General features: G+C 31.2%; 6 protein-coding genes across 6 annotated transcripts; 2 read left to right on the top strand and 4 right to left on the bottom strand.

Moving 5' to 3' along the window:
- Nucleotides 1–1162: 1162 nt before the first annotated feature.
- Nucleotides 1163–1615, bottom strand: OCT59_007779 (uncharacterized protein; the record flags this gene model as incomplete). Its single annotated transcript, XM_066132284.1, has 2 exons — nucleotides 1163–1422; nucleotides 1492–1615. The coding sequence occupies 2 exons, from the start codon at nucleotides 1613–1615 to the stop codon at nucleotides 1163–1165; spliced, it is 384 nt and encodes a 127-aa protein (XP_065998921.1).
- Nucleotides 1616–8577: 6962 nt separating this feature from the next.
- On the bottom strand, nucleotides 8578–9181 carry OCT59_007778 (uncharacterized protein; the record flags this gene model as incomplete). The annotated part of the gene is made up of 2 exons (XM_066132278.1): nucleotides 8578–8928; nucleotides 9113–9181. 2 exons carry the CDS (start codon nucleotides 9179–9181, stop codon nucleotides 8578–8580), a joined length of 420 nt encoding a protein of 139 aa, XP_065998920.1.
- A 465-nt stretch (nucleotides 9182–9646) lies between these two features.
- Nucleotides 9647–10594, top strand: OCT59_007777 (uncharacterized protein; the record flags this gene model as incomplete). The annotated part of the gene is made up of 3 exons (XM_066132271.1): nucleotides 9647–9796; nucleotides 9949–10164; nucleotides 10226–10594. 3 exons carry the CDS (start codon nucleotides 9647–9649, stop codon nucleotides 10592–10594), a joined length of 735 nt encoding a protein of 244 aa, XP_065998919.1.
- A 2175-nt stretch (nucleotides 10595–12769) lies between these two features.
- Nucleotides 12770–14020, bottom strand: OCT59_007776 (uncharacterized protein; the record flags this gene model as incomplete). The annotated part of the gene is made up of 1 exon (XM_066132263.1): nucleotides 12770–14020. The coding sequence occupies one exon, from the start codon at nucleotides 14018–14020 to the stop codon at nucleotides 12770–12772; it is 1251 nt and encodes a 416-aa protein (XP_065998918.1).
- A 2085-nt stretch (nucleotides 14021–16105) lies between these two features.
- OCT59_007775 (uncharacterized protein) lies at nucleotides 16106–16489 on the bottom strand (the record flags this gene model as incomplete). Its single annotated transcript, XM_066132259.1, has 1 exon — nucleotides 16106–16489. The coding sequence occupies one exon, from the start codon at nucleotides 16487–16489 to the stop codon at nucleotides 16106–16108; it is 384 nt and encodes a 127-aa protein (XP_065998917.1).
- Nucleotides 16490–16582: 93 nt separating this feature from the next.
- Nucleotides 16583–18310, top strand: OCT59_007774 (uncharacterized protein; the record flags this gene model as incomplete). The annotated part of the gene is made up of 7 exons (XM_066132252.1): nucleotides 16583–16587; nucleotides 16650–16669; nucleotides 16737–16808; nucleotides 16896–17098; nucleotides 17176–17331; nucleotides 17505–17735; nucleotides 17843–18310. 7 exons carry the CDS (start codon nucleotides 16583–16585, stop codon nucleotides 18308–18310), a joined length of 1155 nt encoding a protein of 384 aa, XP_065998916.1.
- Between the last annotated feature and the right edge of the window lie 3384 nt (nucleotides 18311–21694).

The raw sequence follows: 21694 nt of genomic DNA, 5'->3' as shown, positions 1-21694 counted from the left end.
AAATTTTCTAACACTTCATTATCTCTATTCAATAAACTATCATGATTAAGGTTGCTTGTCTAAACCTCTTCAAAATCCTACGATTAGTTTCGTCAAAAATTTACTATAGATTTATTATAGTTTCGGCAGAGTTTCGGCAGTTTCGGCATTTATAATAAGTTTCGGCAGTTTCGCCTTTCTCCAAAGTTTCACCAGTTTTTTAATATAACTTTAATATAGTTTCGGCAGAATTTCGCTTTTCGGCGAAACGCCATCTTGCCTAAACCCCTAAGTTTCGGCAAGCAACCTTAATCATGATCAAAAATACAATCATCTTCCGAGCCATCAATATTTGTCGATATTCCACAACTTTTAAAAGATCTTTGAATAAGATTTTCATCAACTTTATCCCACGACTCTTTAACCCATGTTGTGACTGTTGAATAAGAAGGTCTTTTAATCTTTCCCGCTGGAGTAAAGGCATAAATATTTGATATCATCCAATTATTATACCGATCTTTAACCTATAATTTCACTAATATTAACTAATAACTAATAAAAATAAAATTGAAGAAAAAGGTTAAATAACAATACTTTAGATTTGAAACTTTTATTAATTGCAACGTTTAATGGTTGCAATTTGGATGCACAACCGCCAGGAATCACAGCAATATTTGTATTTTTTTCCACTAATCGATTTTTGACAGAATTTACTATATGCCCACGAAAAGAATTTAATATTAACATAGAAAGTGGATTTCCAAAACGGTTCCTTAAAGTCCAAACATTTTCAACCCATCACAACATTTCCTGTTCATTAACCCACCCTTTTTCATTGGCTCTTATGTAAATACCGTGTGGAAATTTTTCTTTCAGAATATTTTTTAGTTTGAAAATGCAAACTGCAAGAAGTTTCGTACCATCAGCCATACATGCAAGTATAACTGTAAATGATGATCATTCGTGACCAGTTGTACAAATATTTACCGTTTTTGCTCCTTTTTGGTTTATAGTTGTATTACTTGGCAAGTCAAACCACATAGGCGTTTCATCCATATTGCCCATATATTTTAATTTATATTTATTGTGAATTCTTAGGTACATAATATAATTCAGAAAAATATTTTGTTTTTCAATTAAATCTGATGGAAGTTGCTGTGCTACTGTTGTTCTACGATGCTCACTAAGTGTCATATCTTCCTAGAAATCCATTAAGCCATTTATTAGAAAATTTAAACCCAACAATATCCGGATTATTTGCTAATGATTCTGAACTTTTGGATAAGGAAATGGCTTTATTGGTAATTAATTTTTGAGTAATGGCATTTCTATTAGCTCTTTTTTCACTTATCCATGCAAATAAATCATTTTCTAATTTCGGATATCTGGCAGGTTTACCCTGATGAAGTTTAGCCACATAAGGAGCAGTCGTTAGCAAAGTTCCTTTTTTATTTTTTCAATCACGCAATTGTTTAGGCTGAATATCAAATATTTTAGCAGTTCCACGTATACTTCTATTATTATTTTCATAATAATGCATTATCATTAATTTTTCCCTTATGTTCCATTGTCTTCGTTTCTTTTGTGGTAAACGATTGCGTGTTTTTTTATTTTTCTTGTTGCCAATAACTACCATTTTACTTTAGCAGAAAGAAAAAAAGATACGTAAATAAAGACATGTAAATCAAACAAAGACATTTTTATGTATTAATAGGGGTATTTAGATAAGTAATTTTGTGTAAAATATCTTGGAAAAGTATCAAGATATGAGAAATAGAATACATTTAGAAATTCTTAATGAGAGATTACATCATAGTGATTATCCACAATACCCAGATATTATACATGGCAAGTACCCCAGGTATTCTAAAAATCCTGTACCCCTCCTATGTATAGTATCCACTCATGTAATATACCCCGGGCAGTATTTGGTTTTGGACTTGTCCAATTGGTTTTTTTAATTGGACAATTTTGGACTGTTCAAAACCAGTTTTGGACATAGTTTTGGATATAGTTTAAAACTGCTCAAAAGTCCTAATATTTATCAACTGAAACTAAAAATAAAATAAAAATCTAATGTTAAAATGTTAAAAAAGTAAATATTTAATATAAATTAAATAATAAAAATTAATGTAAAATCAAAATAATATTAAAAATTAACATTTAAAGATTTTTGAAGTAATTTAATAATTGAACTAAAATTAAAATTAGCCAAAATTAGTCATAATTCTGGCCAAAATTAACTTTTTTGTCATGTGATCTGTCCAAAACCTGTCCAATGAAAAAAAGGTTTTGGTTTTGGACAGGTTTTGGACAAATGTCCAAAACGTTCAATTGTCTAATTGCCCAACACTGCCCCCGGGTACAGGTCCAAACGCCCAAAATTTGCAAGATACCCGGGGTACTGTGGCCCGCGATATATAGTATATTTTAATAAAATATAAAGTAAAATAAAAATTTATATAGCCTTAGTAGCTATAAATGTTTATAAAAGTATAATAAAAATATCATATAAAAGATGGTATCATAATAGATATTTTCAAACAATAAAAATAATTATTTTATGTTGGAGTTTGTATTACCATCTTTAAACGCAAATATATCAAGATTCACTGATCCGTTTTTTATAATTTTAGGCTCGTTGGAAAGCCCTTGTTCTGGACTTTATAGGCGAAAAAAAAGCTCACCGATTGAATCATTAAATCTGGAGATATTTACGTTTAAAGTTGAGGTACAAACTTTTTAACATGCTTGAATGCAAATATCTTGGGATCCACTGATCTATTTTTTATAAATTTAGGCTCTTTGGAAAGCCCTTGATCTGGTCTATATGAACGAAAAAAGAGCTTGCCGATTGGATCACTGGATCTGGAGATATTTACGTTTTAAGTTGAGATGTAAAATTTTAACATATATAGTAAGTGCTAAGAATTATATTAATTTAAAAGAAATATTTACCAAATTATAGTATAATAACATTAAATAAAAATTTTTTAATACATTTTTTAATGAGACTTCTATCACGATATAGTCAATAAAATATGCAATAATTATTGGCTAGTTGTCACGTGTCAGAATAAAATTGTTAAAAATCATAAAAATTCCATTTTATTTCATAATACAACAAAAATTCTGATTTATTCATTTATTATAAAAATGGAATTTTTCTGGGTCTCTGATAGCGACGTATATGATACTGATTAGAGCTTTGCACAGATCGGATCAGGTCAGGTTATCTGGTTAACCTGAACTGAAATTTTTTTCAGGTCAGGTTAGTTCAAGTAAACCATTTTAACCCGATCTGATTCATTTGACTTAAAAATATTTGGATTACTTCAGGTAATATGAATTAGAGCTCCGCAACTTGACCTGACAGATCAGGTAACCTAATGGGTTAACCTGAAATATTCAGGTCAGGTCATCAAATTCATGACCTAACACGGGTCAGGTCAGTGCTAGTCAGTACCTGATCTGATCCGTTGATCTGACATATATTTGGGTCAAATAAATTAAAAAATGCTGAAACTAATAGTTCTGGCATTTTTGTATATAAAATCAAAAGAAAAACTGCCAAAACTAATGATTCTGGCATTTTTACATGTAAAATCGAAAAAAAATGCCAAAACTAATAGTTTCAGCATTTTTACATGTAAAATTAGAAAGAAAAACGTCAGGACTAATGATTCCAGTGTTTTTACATGTAAAATTAAAAAAAATGCTAAAACTAATAGTTTCAGCGTTTTTACATGTAAAATTAAAAAGAAAACCACCAGGACTAATGATTCTGACATTTTTACATGTAAAATTGAAAAAAAATGCTGAAACTAATAGTTTTGGTATTTTTACATGTAAAATCAAAAAGAAAAATGCTGGAACTAATAATTCTAACGTTTTTCATGTAAAATTAAAAAAAAATGCTGAAACTAATGGCATTTTTACATGTAAAATTGATGAAACTATCAGTTTTGGCGTTTTTACATGTAAAATCAAAAAGAAAAATACTGGAACTAATGATTCCAGCATTTTTACATGTAAAATCGAAAAAAAATGCCAAAACTAATAGTTTTGGCATTTTTACATGTAAAATTATAAAGAAAACTGCCAGAACTAATGATTCCAGCGTTTTTACATGTAAAATCGAAAAAAAATGCTAAAACTAATAGTTTCAGCATTTTTACATGTAAAATTAAAAAGAAAACTGCCAGAACTAATGGTTCCAGCATTTTTACATGTAAAATAAAAAAAAATGCCAAAACTATATAAAGCAAAAAGTAAAATACTAAGACCCGACATTTTTTTCAATAAAAATTAAAAAAAAATCATTTTTTTTTAATTAAAAACGTCGAACCTGACATTTTTTGTATAATTAATAAAAAAAATGTTACAAAACATTTTTTACTTGAAATATTCAATATAATAATAAAACTTCAGTTAACCTGACACAGGTCAAATGAAAAAAAATCGGATTTTGACCCTTTTAAAATAGTTTTGCCGATATTAGCATATACATGCCGATTTTTCGCGTATTTATGTATAGATTTGCCCATTTATGCCGATTTTTAATAAAATCTGATACATCAGTCGAAAATACCAATTTTTAATGGCCGATCTTTGTTAATATTAAATTCGGATGTTGTTATTATTATATAGTATTGTCCGCTTTTCACATCAGAGGTTTGATATACAAATCGGAATTTGCTCCTTTAAATATAGCCATGCCAATTTCAGTATAGCTTTCGATGAAATCCGATAATTCAGTCGGAAATATCAATTTTTAATGACCGATCTTTGTTAAATAAAACTGATATTAAATTCGGATGTTGTTATTATTATATAGTATTGTTCGCTTTTCATATCGCAGGTCTGATGTACAAATCGGAATTCGCTCCTTTAAATATAGCCATGCCAATTTCAGTATAGCTTTCGATGAAATCCGATAATTCAGTCGGAAATACCAATTTTTAATGACCGATCTTTGTTAAATAAAACTGATATTAAATTCGAATGTTGTTATTATTATATAGTATTGTTCGCTTTTCATATCGCAGGTCTGATGTACAAATCGGAATTCGCTCCTTTAAATATAGCCATGCCGATTACAGCATATCTTTGCCGATTTAAAGTATAATACTGTCACGGTAATACTGCAGACTTAATAATTTTAATATATATATACAGTGTGTTGCAAAAAAAACCGGAATAAAGTAAACGGCCATAACTTCACATTGAGAATATAAAAACATAGTAAATTTTTTTTTATTTAAGAGCTAGAAACCAGCTCTTTCTATTAATATAATTTAATAGGAGATTCGTTCTCCATTATTTTCGATAATTAGCTCGCAACGTCGTTTCATTGAACCGGCGAGATTCTTTATCACGGTATCCGGAATTGCCGACCATTCCTCTGCCATAAAACTCTCCAATTCATTGAGATTTTTTGGCATTCGGCGCTCCACATTCCCCTTAACAATAGCCCATAAATTTTCTATCGGATTTAAGTCAGGACTATTTGAGGGCCAATCCATGACTTCCGGGACATTGTTTTGGAGGAATTCTTTAGCAAGACGGCTAGTATGCTTCGGGTCATTGTCTTGCTGGAGCCGCCAATCATCACCGAGCATTGCATCAATCTCCGGAATATGATTTTCAAGGATCTCAACATAAAATTCAGCATTCATTATTCGACGGAAGCAAAACAAACTTGTTTTGCCCGTTACGCAAAATCCGCCCCATGCAAAAATCTTTGTTCTGTCTTTTGGCATGGGGCGTATTGGCCGAATTTTCTTATGCCAACGCTTCACAGTGTTCCGGAAGAGTTGGAAGGCTGTTTCATCCGAAAAAAAGTGTTGTGTTCCAATTATCATTAATGTGCTGCTGCGCCCATTCGATACGTTTTTGCTTATGCGCAGCAGTAAGCATTGGGGTCGCCCTTGGAAGTGATTTTTTATAGCCATGGACAGTTAAGTGCCTTGAAACTGTCGAGTGGGATACTTCAAGGCCCATTTGGCCCAATTTTTTGGCCAAAGTCCTCGTTGGAACTGATGTATCTCTTCGGATACTTTGTCCAGCGGGACCTGGAAAATTTGCCGGTAATTTTCCTTGGGCGACCACTTCCCTTTTTTCAGTTTACTATGTTATCCTCTTTTAACTTTTTAATATTATCATATATAGTGGAGAGTGGGATGCGTGTAATCTTGTGTATTTCAGTCCCTTTACGCATACCCTCACTCCACAATTGTAAAATTGTTTGTCGCTGCCTTTCTTTCTTTGAAACTGTCATTTTGCGGCGCAGTAGCTCGGAAAAACATAAATATATTATTTACGAATTAGGTCGGGATTTATGGTCATGATCGTCATGTCGATTTTCCATTTTAGATTTTCCAAATCGGATACAAATTGGGTACGTAAGTCCGATTTATGTCATGTGAATAAAATTCCGGTTTTTTTTGCAACACACTGTATATACACTAATGTACCGACTTCATAACAATGAAAATTCGGATAGAGAAGAAAAAAAGGAAGCATTGGAAAATAAGTGAATTAAACCTTCACGATATACTTAAAGATAATAAACTTAGGACCTTAGGTGGAAAATTAGTTAAGTGCTTCTTAACTTAACAAATGGAAATATACTTATACCATATAAGAAAAAGAGAACATAATTATTTAAAAAAAATTATTTTGATTTTTTTTTTTATTATTATTATTATTATCAGGTAAGTTGGAGCGCGAACGTAATAAGTTTCTCAGATTTTTTAGAGCTTGATTTTCCGCTGAAATTAACAAAAGATATGTTAATGAAATAATATGAAATAATAGGACAAAGATATTTTTAAGTAATAAGGAAGATACTTTCATCGTAATTTGCGTATTTGCCGGTGAAGAGTAGAAATTGATTCTACTTCATGGTTCTCCAGCTCCTCAACCCTATCTTCTGCGTCCCAGAGTGCATTAATAGTCCTTTGGTGAGCATTTTGGAGCTCTTGTATCTTGGTTTGCGAAGCATCTAATGCTTTTTTCGTTGCTTTTAACTCCGCAAGGCATGTTCCCAGGCCTCTGTTATAACAATCGACATTCACTGAGCAATAAAAAAAAATACATATATATAAAAATAATGGGTGGTTAGCAAAAGCTAAGTGAATAAGTCGATAGTCCTTGGAAGCATTCTTCAGGATTGTTCCATTTAAGAACCGAGACTGCCCTGGAGGTACAAGACTTCGTCTCTTCAGGTGACCCATCTAAGAACCAGACAGCTCTGGGAGTATAAAACTCCGTCTACAGGCGACTCCATTAGAGAAATACAACCATGAACCTTGCGTACGATACCCACTTTTCAAAAATTTTACGGTCGTCATACGCTTCGCTTTGAGCGTCTTAAAACGCTCCTTAGATTTTTCTGCGAGGTTGTGGAACGGCGAGAACCCATAATGGCGTTAATAAAATATAATTGATGAAAAGACAAAAATTATTGAGCGAAAGTAAAGGGCATGGAATGATGAAAGGTAGACTTTATATAATAAAAATACGCGTCCTGAAAAACGCGAACAAGCTGATGAAAATACACGTGAATTTTAGAATAATTATTTTTAGAATAAGGAGAATAGCAACTTTAAATTAGTAATATATTATTTTGAGATTTGAGCCGATTTTTAATAACGTTATTCAAATTTATAGAAAATTCATTTTATTAAAATGTTATTTTTTTATTTAAAGGAATAACTGCCATATAATTTTTTATCTTTCTCACTTCAACATTAAATTACATGTAATAATACATTATATATTGGTATTATACTATCTCTATCCATAATTCTATATTACATGATTTTATGTCGTTATATACTTGACAATAAAATCTTATCTTGAGAATCATAAATCAGTTTATACCATTTAACTAGTGCAAGTAATTATTTAAATAGACCTGTCCCTTAAGGTCTATAGGTCCGGAATGTCTAAAAATTTGCAAATCACATGAATTTTCACTCTGGACCCACAATGGTTAGTATTTACGAGTGATAGTTTAGCCGTTTCCAAACTGATACATACGCCCAATTGCAACAATCATGATTAAAAAAAATACTTTTGTCAATTGATTGGTTACTATAAAATCGCCTTATATTGTTCGACATTCCAATTGTCAAAAACGGCAATAATCGTAGTATAATTATTTGTTAATATTTCACGTGAACAAACAAATCAATAATTATTTATATAAAACTTTCTCCATCCCTTTATCGAATTTTAGAACGATGGTTGATTGATTGTTTTGCTAAGTAAATTTCATTTTACGATTTTTAATAGTGATATATACATGATAATTAATTAAGTGATATCGATGGTATCAATTTTTAGTTTAATTTTAATAGTGATATACACATGATAATTAATTTAGTGATATCGATGATATTAATTTAATTAAGTGATATCGATGATATTAATTTTTAATTAAGAGATAACGATTATGATATTATTTTAATGATGTAAGTAATGGTTAAATAGGTGACTTTTCACCTTTCTTTTCGTTTCAATCTTGTTTCTTTACATTATTAAAATGAAAAAAAAAATAAATTGACGCTTATTCCTATTTCACGTAGCGAATCACATCCTCGTTCTCCTTCTCGCGGGGTCGCTCTCAGCAATATCATCAATCTCCTTCCTCTCACTCCCATCGATGTCGACGTCGACATCATTCTCGTTCTCTCTCCCCCTCTCCCTCCTCTTACTCTCGTCGACATCGACGTCGACATCATTTTCGTTCTCAACACCATTATGATTCTCTCTCCTCCTCTCCCTCCTCTCACTCTCGTCGACATCAACGTCGACATCATTCTCGTTCTCGACACCATTATCATTCTCTCTCCTCCTCTCCCTCCTCTCACTCTCGTCAACGTCGACATCATTATCATTCTCGTTCTTCCAATTCTCATTCTCAACAATCCTCTCTCCCCTCTAGGGGAGATCGTTAACAAAAAGTATTATTATTTATATTTTTATTGAAATTGTATTTAATATGACCTGTACTAATTACTTGTAAAATAATAGGAAATTTGCCGGATTTATCGGAAGGTGGTTATATATATATATTATTATCAAATTAATTAAAAATATAATAAATTTATAATATTTTATTAACTTCTGATAGGTGGACAACAGCAACATCATCAAGAAGAGCAATCTTCGCAATCTTTAGGTGAGGACCCATTCATATCATCGCTTCATCAACTTCGCGCTTCTTTGCATAACTGTTTTTCCTATTATAAAATTATTAAATCAAGAAATTCAAGAACTAAAAAGCGCGGTATCACAATTGTCTAGTCGACTGGAGGCTTTGACAGGCAGTAACTCCAGCCATTCCAGTGATAAGATGATCGCGAGTATAACAACAAGTGTTAATCGAAGTCTATCACCCGTAATAAGCAGAAATAAAGGAAAAAAACTATCACCAATGACTCCAGGCTTTAAAAAAACACTTCGTGTAAGTTACACCTCTATTATAAAATATTTATCTTTTATAATCTTTAATCATATTCATTATTATTTTAAATAGGATGAAGTTGTTCAAATCATTAATAATTTAGGTTCCAGAATTTCGTTTGATGTTTTACAAACGTTTAGTGACTAGAAGAAATCAATAAACAAAAAACTTTTACCAGCGGTAAAAGCGGCAATGAATCCATCGATTGAAGTATACGATACCGAGATTGTTAATGTAATCAAACAGCTTCATAAGTCTCGCCGAGATATCTGGAAAATAACCCAGGATGGCAAATTAGATACGCACAGTAGACATCAACATATGACTTCTCGGCGAGACCAAGTACGAAATTTAATAAAATGCAAAATTTGTCAATTATTTCTAATTGTCTATGCAATCAATTAACATTATTAATTAACTATTAATTAACTTTTTAACAGAAAATGACGTGACGTAAATGCGGTTTACAACACATGATTAACACAAAAGACAAGGTTTTAAATGACTGCAAACCTCAAGAAATTACCTGGGACGAGTACATGAAAGATTGTGAAAAAATTGTAGTGATCTCGGAACTTCATTCCGATGAGTGGTCATCGGAAGATGAAAATCTTGCCAACAATGAAAAAAATCTAGAGAAAAGACCAGAACGTTTAGATAAATCGAATTCTGTAATCAAAATACATGAAAAAAAATGGAAATCTACGAGAGTATGTAAAGTTATTTTTTTATCAATATAACATTTATAAATAATATTTTTTTTTTAATTAGATTAGGAGAATTCTAAGTAGGGCGGATGAAATCGGGGAGAGTATTGGAACTGGTCTAATCCGTATGTGTCATCGTTTAGATAATGTCATCGATAATAAAAGTAGACCAACAGAAATAATGCCAGACTGGTGGATTTCTTCCACCTGGGCGCCAGTTAGCGAAGACAGCGAAGACAGCGAAGACAGCAATGAAAGTCATAATGAAGGTGGCGATAATAATGATGACAATAATAATAATGATGACAATAATAATAATGATGACAATAATGATGAGGATGACAATAATAACAATAGTGGCAATAATAATAACAACGAATTCGATGACAACAACAACAACAACAACGATAATAACCCTTTAGTAGTTTTATAAATATAATATATGTAACAATAATATAATAATAATATAATAAAAATATGATATATCCTTTAATAAAAAAAATTAGTTATAATTTAATCAAATACAAATGTTATATAATTCAAATTCGTCATTCTGATTTACATATAAACAATTTTATATAAGATTCATTTGTTTTTTAAAACGAAATTTTTTTATTTAAAGGAATCACGGCCATATATTCTTTTATCTTTCTCGTTTCAATATTAAAATCACATTTTATAAATTTTCCTAATATATGATGTACCGGTATAATACTATCTCGACTCATATCATAAAATCCATTTGTCCATAATTCTATATTACATGATTTTATGTCATCGTCTACTTGACAAAAATATCTTGTCCTATGATCTTGGGCCGGCCTGTACCATTTAACTAGTGCTAGCGAATGAGTTAATGATGATGAATTTTTTAAATAAATAGTATGTTCAAAATAAAATTGAACTTGACCGGGGTATGTGTCTATAGTTCCATCTTCCTGCTCAAAACGAGCTAATATGTATGATGATTTCTCATGACGAGCTGCCTGAATGGAACCAAATATATCCGCCCCAATTCTTATTCTACCGTATTGTATAATTTTGGAAATTACAACAATATCGTTATTTGGACCCGTTATAGAATAAATGGGGACGAAATGTTCTTCATACAAACTATTATAAAACTCAACCAGTAAGTCCAAGACGCGGTTTGGGAGACATGTTTCTTGGCGCGGTTTCATTAACAACCCGGGAAAACGTTCTGTTCCATAAGCCGATTCATTTTCGATAAGTGAAAGCCTCAGAAAATTTTGATACTCATCACTTGTAAAATCGTCAAGTGCAGCCAAGCTTCCTGCAGATTTTCTAGGTTTTATAATGTCCAAAGTGGTGTTTAATATATTGCTATCGCAATTTGTGAGGTAATAGTTTAAAAAGGAACTTTCAACCATTATTTTTAATAGCTCTGGTTCAATGTTACGTTTGCTATTTTTATACGATCCTATGTTCTTAAGAAATAAATTGGTCAATCTGTATAAATTAAAAAAAACAATACGATTTTCAAATCGGCGAAATTAATATATCATACCTAGAATTCCGTTCATTCGTTCGAAGCTAAAACACCAAAATGAGGATAAAGGTCCATAATCTAAAGCGCATTCACATATGTGAAGGCATAAATGAAGATTTGGGCTTATTTTTTTTTGTCCGTATTTTTTTTCAATTAATTTATTCATTTCGAGTAGTTTTGTAAATGCTTCGTTTAGATCACTTTTTTGTAGTTCCCAATTTGTTAAAATTTTACAGGAACGTACAAAATAAGCAAGAATTTTTCGATCGATCTCTCCCAAGAGATTCCATGTGATAGGTATTGCAAAATTAGAACAAACGTCTTCCACATGTCCGCCGTAAAATTTGAAAAGCCGTCGCCAGTGGCTATTCTAACGGGACGGTGACCGAGGTCACTTAAAAATTTTATCAAGTCGGCTCGCTCTTGCATTATTTTGAGCTTTTCATTATTTAATATACCTTTGTCGATCCAGAGCTTCATTACAATCCACTTTGCTACCCCGAGAAAGAGGCAGTGCATGGGATCAACTACGCAAAAGCGCACAGAATTAAAATAAGGTAATTGGTATACTTCCGACCAACGAACATGATACTGTAAGACATGAGCCTTACGCGATTCTTCGGTTGCACATTTCTTCCATTCACGTGCCTTCTCCCTTATTAAATTAATATCTCTCTCAACAAACCAGTCGTCAATGTCTTCAAACCCACCAAAATTGGGTTGATTATTTACCAAGTTTGCTGATTTATAGCATCGATAACATGCGATTCGAGCTGATATAAAACCACATAATTTTCGAGTCGCAGGAACGTCACTAGCACAACCTATTATCGCGCCACAGATAAAACGACCGTTGTTATATTCGTAGGTTTTTATATGATACCCTTCCCATAACCGATTCAGCTGATTTATGATGGGGTATAAGTAATTGTTGATTTCATGTTTCTTTGGCTCTTTAGGACCGGGTATAACTGCTAGTGTGAGAATATTGTAGGGCTTGAAACGTTCGCTTCAGGGGTAAGTTACAAATAACGGCATATATTACACCGACAGAATATTGGGAATTTATATAGGGTTGAAACCAATCCATGTTTAGCATTAATCCGATATGAGTTTCGGTGTATTCTTTTTGAAGAATGATTCTCCTTTGCCATCTTCAAAACTCATCCAAATCCTCCCATCATAAATGTCAAATAAGGCTTCAGTTTCGTTTTCCCTTTCTGCCCACTTTCGACATGTCACCTCAAAATCTTTGCGACCGAAAAATAGGGTTAGTTGGCGCCTAATGTTAACTAATGGAAATGTCATTATCGGACGGATAATTGGATTATTTCCACCATCTTTATTACTGTCTATTTTTTTGACTAGAGGGTTATTACATTTTTGTCGAAATCTTTCTATGCTATGATTCGGGTAGTTTATAAAACTACATGTTGGTACTTCGGTTGTGTTTGATATTTCATTTATGTCATACAATTTGTGACATTTATTACATGCGGCATATTTGATAATATTCGTTGATATTCCCAATATTTTTTTGGCTACGTACAGGGAAGAAGAAAAAGATGAAAATTTATTTTCATCTACCATTAAAAGAAAAAACCTTAGAAATTTAAATAAAGAATCTATTGAAACATTAGGAAGCTTATATCTTTGTTGATATTGTAATATCCATAAGATAATCCAGGTATAATTATCATTGTTGATATTAGGAAGTTTTGGTTCACCATCGTCAAAATCTTTTGACGCAAAATTGACTTCTTCCTCATCATCATCTTCAAAATCTTCAGAGTCTCTATATTCTTCATCGCTTTCAAAATCTCCAAAATTACTGTCTTCGTCATCATCTTCAAAATCGCTAGAAACACCATCTTCGTCATCATCTTCAAAACTTTCAGAATCTCTATTTTCGTCGTCATAGTCTTCAAAATCTCTATCTTGATCATCATTCATATCTCTTCCGTTATCCGGTAATAAATTTTCAAGAACGTGATCAGATATTTTCCCTTTCTTTGTGAATTTATGTTTTGCCGATTCATGTATAGGTATCATCTCGAGTAAAGGTTCGCATTCCATTGCATTATTATCGTCAGTATATTGTCCAACATCAGAAGGCCCAGCCTCTTGATAATCATCACCAAAATTATTAGATGGATTAGCATTAGAAGGCTCAGCTTCTTGATAATTGTTACTAAAATTATTATTCGCATAAGATATATTATATTTTAACCCATGTTTAGTTTTCGTTCTTGGGTCCACTAACTTGCCATTACATTCTTTACAAAAGCAGTATACTTTAGTTCTTATTCTTGTTCTATTAGATTTGGCAACAGCTCGAGGGTTAGACATTTTTTTATCTAGAAAATTTTTTGAAAATTTTTTTTTATATAGGAAATTTTTTTGAAAAATTTTTTTATCTAGGAAATTTTTTGAGATCCTGAATTAATATTAAAAGTTAATTTCTGATTCACAAAAAGCTGCTAGATACTTATTAAAGTGAAACAATCAGCCACATTTTTTTAATTTGTATTAATTATAATATTACAAATATTTACTCAAAATCTTTCGGGATTTTAACCAATTTATATATATATGATTGGAAAATACCACCTGACAGGCACTTTTGCGCCTCTCCCACCCCCTAAAATATAGCATAATGAATGTTATTAGCCATTTTTAGCAATAATACATGCTTTATTCATCGAATTATAAATTCCGAGATTAGCCAGAAAGATTATTTTCGCAAAAATGGGCAAACTATCGTTGAATTCTCGCCAATCCTCGCGAAATCGCAAAAAAAAATAGAAGAGAGTGAATGCTAAAGGAATTAAAGGGTAGGATAAGGAAGTTGCCAATTTGCAAGTCCAGTTGCTAGACTTTAAAAAAGTTGTGTACGATTCGGGAGAGAAATTACTTAATAAGTTGGAGAAAAGTTCCCGTGAAAACAATAATTTGGTGGAGTGGTTAAAAATATATGACGAAAAAATAAAAGACTATGAAAAAGAAATTTATGATTTAAATTTACGATTATATTTTTCGCAACAACATCAACAAACGCAGCTGCAACAACAATCGCAATAACAATCGCAACAACAATCGCAATCACCTACATTTAGCAGCTTATCAGAATACTTCAAATTTCACAAGTCATGATTAATCAATTATATTTCATTTTTTCATTTTTTAATTTGAAAATTCCTTTATATTTTGTAAATATGATGTTTTTTTTTGGCTATTAAACCAGCTTCTTTTTCATAATATAAGATAAGATAATATTAATACCTTTAAAATCGATTTAAAATGTCATAAATTTTGTATAAATCTAATAGTAATTAATCATCATACTGCATGTAACAAGTATCTCAACGAACGATTTGTCTATCAGCGCCGAATGATCGTGATAAACTTGCATCTATCATTTTAGTAGTAATACATATGAACTATAATTTAAACAAAAGTCAGTCTAGTATGGGGATCATCCTCCCTATCGACATGGGAACATCTTCCTGTAGATGTTATTCATGTACGCAGGCAGAATGGAACTCAGAACTTTATTACATCAACGATGTTATTAGTGGTTAAATTTATGCGCTGTTTTTTTAATCAAGTTTCATAAATAATGAAAAAAAAAAAATTTTGGCGATTTTGTATGTTATCTAGTTGAAAGATTTTATATTATTTTTTATTAAAAATTAATTGATTGAGTTATTTTTAATCAAAATATCAAAATCACGTATAAAAGTATAAAAAGTTATTCTTTTATTGCCCAATAAGTACTAATTTTCTGCCTTGGGCGCAATTTGTTACTACACGTGACTGGATGACGCATAAGTGTCATGCGCCAGATGCATAAATCCTACAAAATCAGAGGTGCCGATCATGATATATTTGTGTATGTTTACCACGCTTTCTTCGACGATATTTATATCACTTTTTTTCGTTCACATCACAGTTCGAAATATTTCCTCTCTCTTTTCGTTCACATCACAGTTCGAAAATATTTCCTCTCTCTTTTCGTTCACATCACAGTTTCGAAAATATTTTCTATCACTTTTTGCGTTCACATCACGGTTTCAAAAATATTTCCTATTGCTTTTTCGTCACGTATCGCTATTTCGTCGCGTCACAGATTTCCTACCGGAAAAACAAACTTCCGTAAGTAATTAATTTAATTAAGTTTAATGATATTAATTGATTATTAATATATTTAATTGATGGATAGCAATGTAGTATAAATTTATTGATATGTGATAACGAAGTTAATAATTTATTTTATGTTTATTTTGATTAGGCAATTATGCGTTAAATGATAGGATGATTCAAAATATGTATATAAAGTGCCTTTTTATCTCTTGTCTGATCTTTAATAATAAATACCATAATGAAAAGATTTAAATTTTTACAAATTTCTCGGGATGCATAGGAACCTCAATACTAGATCTCAACAAAAAGAATCAGATTCCCATTCTCACTCACATCGTTCTCATCAACGATCCCATTCACGTTGTTCCCATCGTCGTTCTCACTCACGTCGTTCTCATCAACGATCCCATTCATGTCGTTCCCATCGTCGTTCTCACTCACGTCATTCTCATCAATGATCCCACTCACGTCGTTCTCACTCACGTCGTTCACATCGTCGTTCTCATTCACGTCATTCCCATTATCGTTCCCAACCTCGTAGTCGTAGTCATTTCCAATCTCGTAGTCGTAGTTATTCCCAATCTCATAGTCGTAGTCATTCCCAATCTCGTAGTCATAGTCGTAGTCGTTCCCAATCTCGTAGTCACCGATTACGATAACAACATATCTCTCCATCCCATTCTAGTTCCCCTATCCGTTCACGTCGACATCATCGATCACATAAATCACAATCTAGATCTCACAGTTCTAACCATCATCGATCCTATTATGAAGTATCTGATTCTAATGATCAATTTACCACTCTCTCATCCAAAGATTCATCACCACAAAATAGAGGGAGATCATTAACAAAAAGTAATATTATTTAAATTAGTCTTAATTACATTTCAAAACATATACCGATTTAACATAATTATTATAGGAACACTTACAAATCAATCTTCGATATTGCAAAATCAACCTTCCTCTTCAATTACTCCAGCTCTAAATAGCGGTATTATTTCCCTCACGCTCCTATTCTGACTTACATGTAAAAAAAAAATTTTCAAAATGAATTATATTAAATACTGACTTATAATAGGTGGCGTTGAAAACCAAGAAATTCAAGAATTAAGAAATGTAATCTTAAATCTCACACAACGCTTAAATAACCTAACCGAAAAAAATGCTAGTCATGAAGAACCTTTAGTTAATCGTCCCAATAGAAGCTTATCGCCTATTCTTATTAGAGAACAGAAACGTGAGCTGCCACTCATGTCAAGTAATTATAAGAAGACACTTTACGTAAATATACATTTTTATTAAAATTTATCTTTATTAAATTAAATATTTGATCATTTAATGACTGTTTTATTAAATAGGATGAAGTAGTCCATATTCTCAATAATCTTAATCAGTCGCTTCAATTCGACCTATCAAAGACGTACAGTGAACAAAAAAAAACAATAGAAAGAAAACTTTTGCCAGCAGTAAAATCGGCCATGAATCCTTCTATTGTAGCATATAATATAGAGATAGTAAGAATCATAAAACAATTGCATAAATCTCGCCGAGAGATTTGGAAACTGCAAAAAGAGGGTAAAATACCAAAAGACAACACATGATATCCAGAAGGGATCAGGTATAAAATTCATTATTTAATAATAAAAACATATACAATTAATTAATTTTTTAATTTACTCTTCAATAGAAGATGTCCCGGCGCAGAAGAGGATTGCAGCACATGATATCGACACGAGACAAACTTTTGACTGAATGCCAACCTCGTAACTTAAAATGGGAAGAATTTATCAAAGATTGTATAAAGGCGACTAATACTTCAGACATACACTCGGACGAATGGTTCACAGAAGACGAGGAATTAGCAAACAAAGAACGCAGTAAAAATACAAGATCAGGTCGATTAATTAACAATAATTCAGTAATAAAGATTTACGACAAGAAGTAGCGGTCGTCGGAAGTATGCAAAGTCGTGATGTTATTAATGAATATAACATTTATGCTTAATAAATTATAAATTTTTATTAGATTCAAAAAATTCTACATCGATCGGAAGAAATTGGTATTAGCGTCGGATCTGGTTTAAGTCGTCCACGTTACCGCTCAGATGAAAATTTTGACAAAAAAAGCAAACCAAAGGAGAACATTCCCAGTTGGTGGATTTCGTCAAGCTGGATTGCACAAGAATCCGACGAAGATGGTGATGAAGAGGATAATAGTGACGACGATAACAATGACGATAACAATGACGACAATAACGATAAAGATAAAAACAATGCTAGTAACGATAAAAATGACAATAACGTTAACGATGATAATAACGATAAGAATGATGACGATAAGAATGATGACGATAAGAAAACCGATAATAATGATTATATTTTTATCGATGACAGCGATGAAAAGGATGATCCATTTCAACTAGTGGTTCCAAAAGAAATTATTAGGAGATCAACTACTAAAAAACGTTCTCTTTTAAAAAGTGAAAAAAAATAGTAAGATGATTATAGCACATAGTAATAATAAATATAGCAAGAATATAATAATAAATATATCATAAACTGCAAAATAAAAAAACGTATATTACAATGTGTTCATATAAATTAAAATCGGTCAATAATAGAAAAAAACGGGTAATGATGAATTACGAAAAAATCAAAAATAGAAAGATTCTGGCTTACTCGAAATAAAAACAGGCATAGATTATTTTAAGTATTGCTCTTACCGAACTATGAATCGGCATTCCTTTTCAAAACTATTTGTGATCGAAATAAAAACAGGCATATGTTATTTTAAGTATTGCTCTTACCGATCTATGAATCGGCATTCCTTTTCAAAACTATTTGTGATCGAAATAAAAACAGGCATATGTTATTTTAAGTATTGCTCTTACTGATCTATGAATTGGCATTCCTTTTCAAAACTATTTGTGATCGAAATAAAAACAGGCATATGTTATTTTAAGTATTGTTCTTACTGATCTATATATCAGCATTTCTATTTGTGAGAATGGCATGATTATCGCAGTCCGATTTTGGATGATTACTGCATGAATCTGCATGGTAGTATAAGTCTGTTGTGCCAATTTATAAATCGGCACTTATTTTTTAAAAAATTATTATATGAATCGGTACAATAGGCAGTCCGATTTGGGAGATTATTGAAGAATCGGCAGGTAATATAAAATGTTTGTTGTTCTGATTTGAAAATCGGCACTTCTATATGTTATGAATCAGCATGTTTATTTTCATGCTGCAGTCTGATTGTGATGATATTTTGTAAATTTATTTACAAGTCGGCAGTCTGATTATTGTTTGAATCGGCATGATGGTTTAAAATGCGGCATTCCTATTTTTTGTCATTAAAAAGAGGAATTTCTATTTTTAGCAATTCACGCCATAAAATCGGCTGAATAAAGCCACGAATCAGACAAATACAGCCAAAAATCGGCAGTCCGATATTTGACTGATTTTTACTTATTTGACGTGTGTGAGTTACCTGAAGTGACCTGAATACTTTCAGATCAAATGGGTCAAGTCAGGTCAGAACGGTTTACCTGACCTGACCTATCTAACCTGAAAAAAAATTTCAGTTCAGGTTAATCAGATAACCTGACCTGACCTGACCCATGCGAAGCTCTAATATGGGTTACCTGAAGTTTTATTATTAAATATTTCAAGTAAAAAAATAGTTTGTAACATTTTTTTTTTTAATTATACAAAAAATGTTAGGTTTAACATTTTTAATTAAAAAAAAATGATTTTTTTCTAATTTTTATTGAAAAAACGTCAGGTCCTAACGTTTTACTTTTTGTTTTTATATATAAAAATGCTAAAACTATTTGTTTTAGCATTTTTTTGTTTTTACATGTAAAAATACCAGAATTATTAGTTCTGGCATTTTTCTTCTTGATTTTACATGTAAAAACACTGAAACTATTAGTTTCAGTATTTTTTTTTCGATTTTACATGTAAAAATGCTAGAATTATTAGTTCTGGCATTTTTTCATTTTGATTTTACATGTAAAAATGCCAAAATTATTAGTTCTAATATTTTTCTTTTTGATTTTACATGTAAAAAATGCCAAAACTAATAGTTTCGGCATTTTTTTTTTGATTTTACATGTAAAAATACCAGAATCATTAGTTCCAGCATTTTTCTTCTTGATTTTACATGTAAAAACGCTAAAACTATTAGTTTTAGCATTTTTTTTTTATTTTACATGTAAAAATGCTAAAATCATTAATTCTGGCGTTTTTCTTCATGATTTTACATGTAAAAACACTGAAACTATTAGTTTCAGCATTTTTTTTCGATTTTACATGTAAAAATGCCAGAATTATTAGTTTTGGCATTTTTCCTTTTGATTTTATATGTAAAAATACCAAAACTATTGGTTTCAGTATTTTTTTCAATTTTACATGTAAAAACGCCAGAATTATTAGTTCTGGCATTTTTTCATTTTGATTTTACATGTAAAAACGCCAGAATTATTAGTTCTGGCATTTTTTCATTTTGATTTTACATGTAAAAATGCCAGAATTATTAGTTCTGGCATTTTTTCATTTTGATTTTACAAGTAAAAAATGCCGAAACTTATAATTTCAGCATTTTTCTTTGATTTTACATGTAAAAATACCAGAATTATTAGTTCCAGCATTTTTCTTTTTGATTTTACATGTAAAAAACACTAAAACTATCAGTTTTGGCATTTTTTTTTTCGATTTTACATGTAAAAATGCCAGAATCATTAGTTCCAGCATTTTTTCCTTTAATTTTATATACAAAAATGCTGAAACTATTAGTTTCAGTGCTTTTTAATTTATTTGACCCAAATATATATATATCAGGTCAACGGGTTAGGTCAGGTACCAATTAGTACTGATCTGACCCATATCAGGTCATGAATTTGATGACCTGACCTGAATATTTCAGGTCAACCCGTCAGGTCACCCAATCGGTCAAGTCAGGTTGCAGAGCTCTAATACTGATACTATAAATGATACTATTATATAGCTAAACCCAATCAAGATTCAGCATTAAGCTAAGATTAGAATCGGCTACTTCGTTTCTGAAAAAATTTGGTGAATCTTTATTGTCCAATTCTTTAAAATTCTTCCAAACTTGCCCATCATATATATCAGTCAAAATATTATCAAAATTTGACCGATTAGTTTAATGTCAAAGAGAATTTTCAAATCTGGACTGACAAAACATAGTGGCAAGTTGTTGATTGATTCTAGCAAATAAATACATTAAATTAGGTCACATTATTATTCGATTTGTCAATACGCTAATTTTTTTAGACAATATTGCAAAGACATGATCTGTGAACTGAAGAATTGAAAAATTCTATATGTTGACATTTCATTATAGCAGAATTGTTCTCTTATTTGAAATCTACTACTTCCTGTTTTTTATATAATTTGTGACATTTCGGACAAGATACAAAACTATGAAATTGGTTGTTTAATCTAAGCTTCTTTTTTGTTAAGTAAAGCGAATCTGAAAAATCATTAAAATCGTTGCATAGGACTAATTTCATAAATTTTATTAGAATCTCAGTAGCTGTCTCTGCTATACTTATCAGCGGAATTGAATTTTTGAATTATGACAGACGTAATTAAAATGCCGTAATTCGCCGTAATTATATGTTTTATTAGTAAACATTTGTACTGACGTAATTGTTTTTGGCTATGCCGTAATATTTTGACATTGACTTTTTAATTCTACTGAGAAGTATAGTCTCTGCAATATTGAATCTTGTTTAAAAGCTCATTATACACTGGTCGAAATAGTCCAAATCGGCTAGAAATCGGATGTCCGATTTTAGGCCGAATTTGGTGATAAAGATGGCCGATTTATTAATTTAGGCAAAGT

Source organism: Rhizophagus irregularis, chromosome 15, assembly GCF_026210795.1.
Source record: "Rhizophagus irregularis chromosome 15, complete sequence".
Classification (NCBI taxonomy): Eukaryota; Fungi; Glomeromycota; class Glomeromycetes; order Glomerales; family Glomeraceae; genus Rhizophagus; species Rhizophagus irregularis.
Note: the sequence above shows the minus strand (reverse complement) of the source record. Positions and strands in the feature narration are given on the sequence as shown.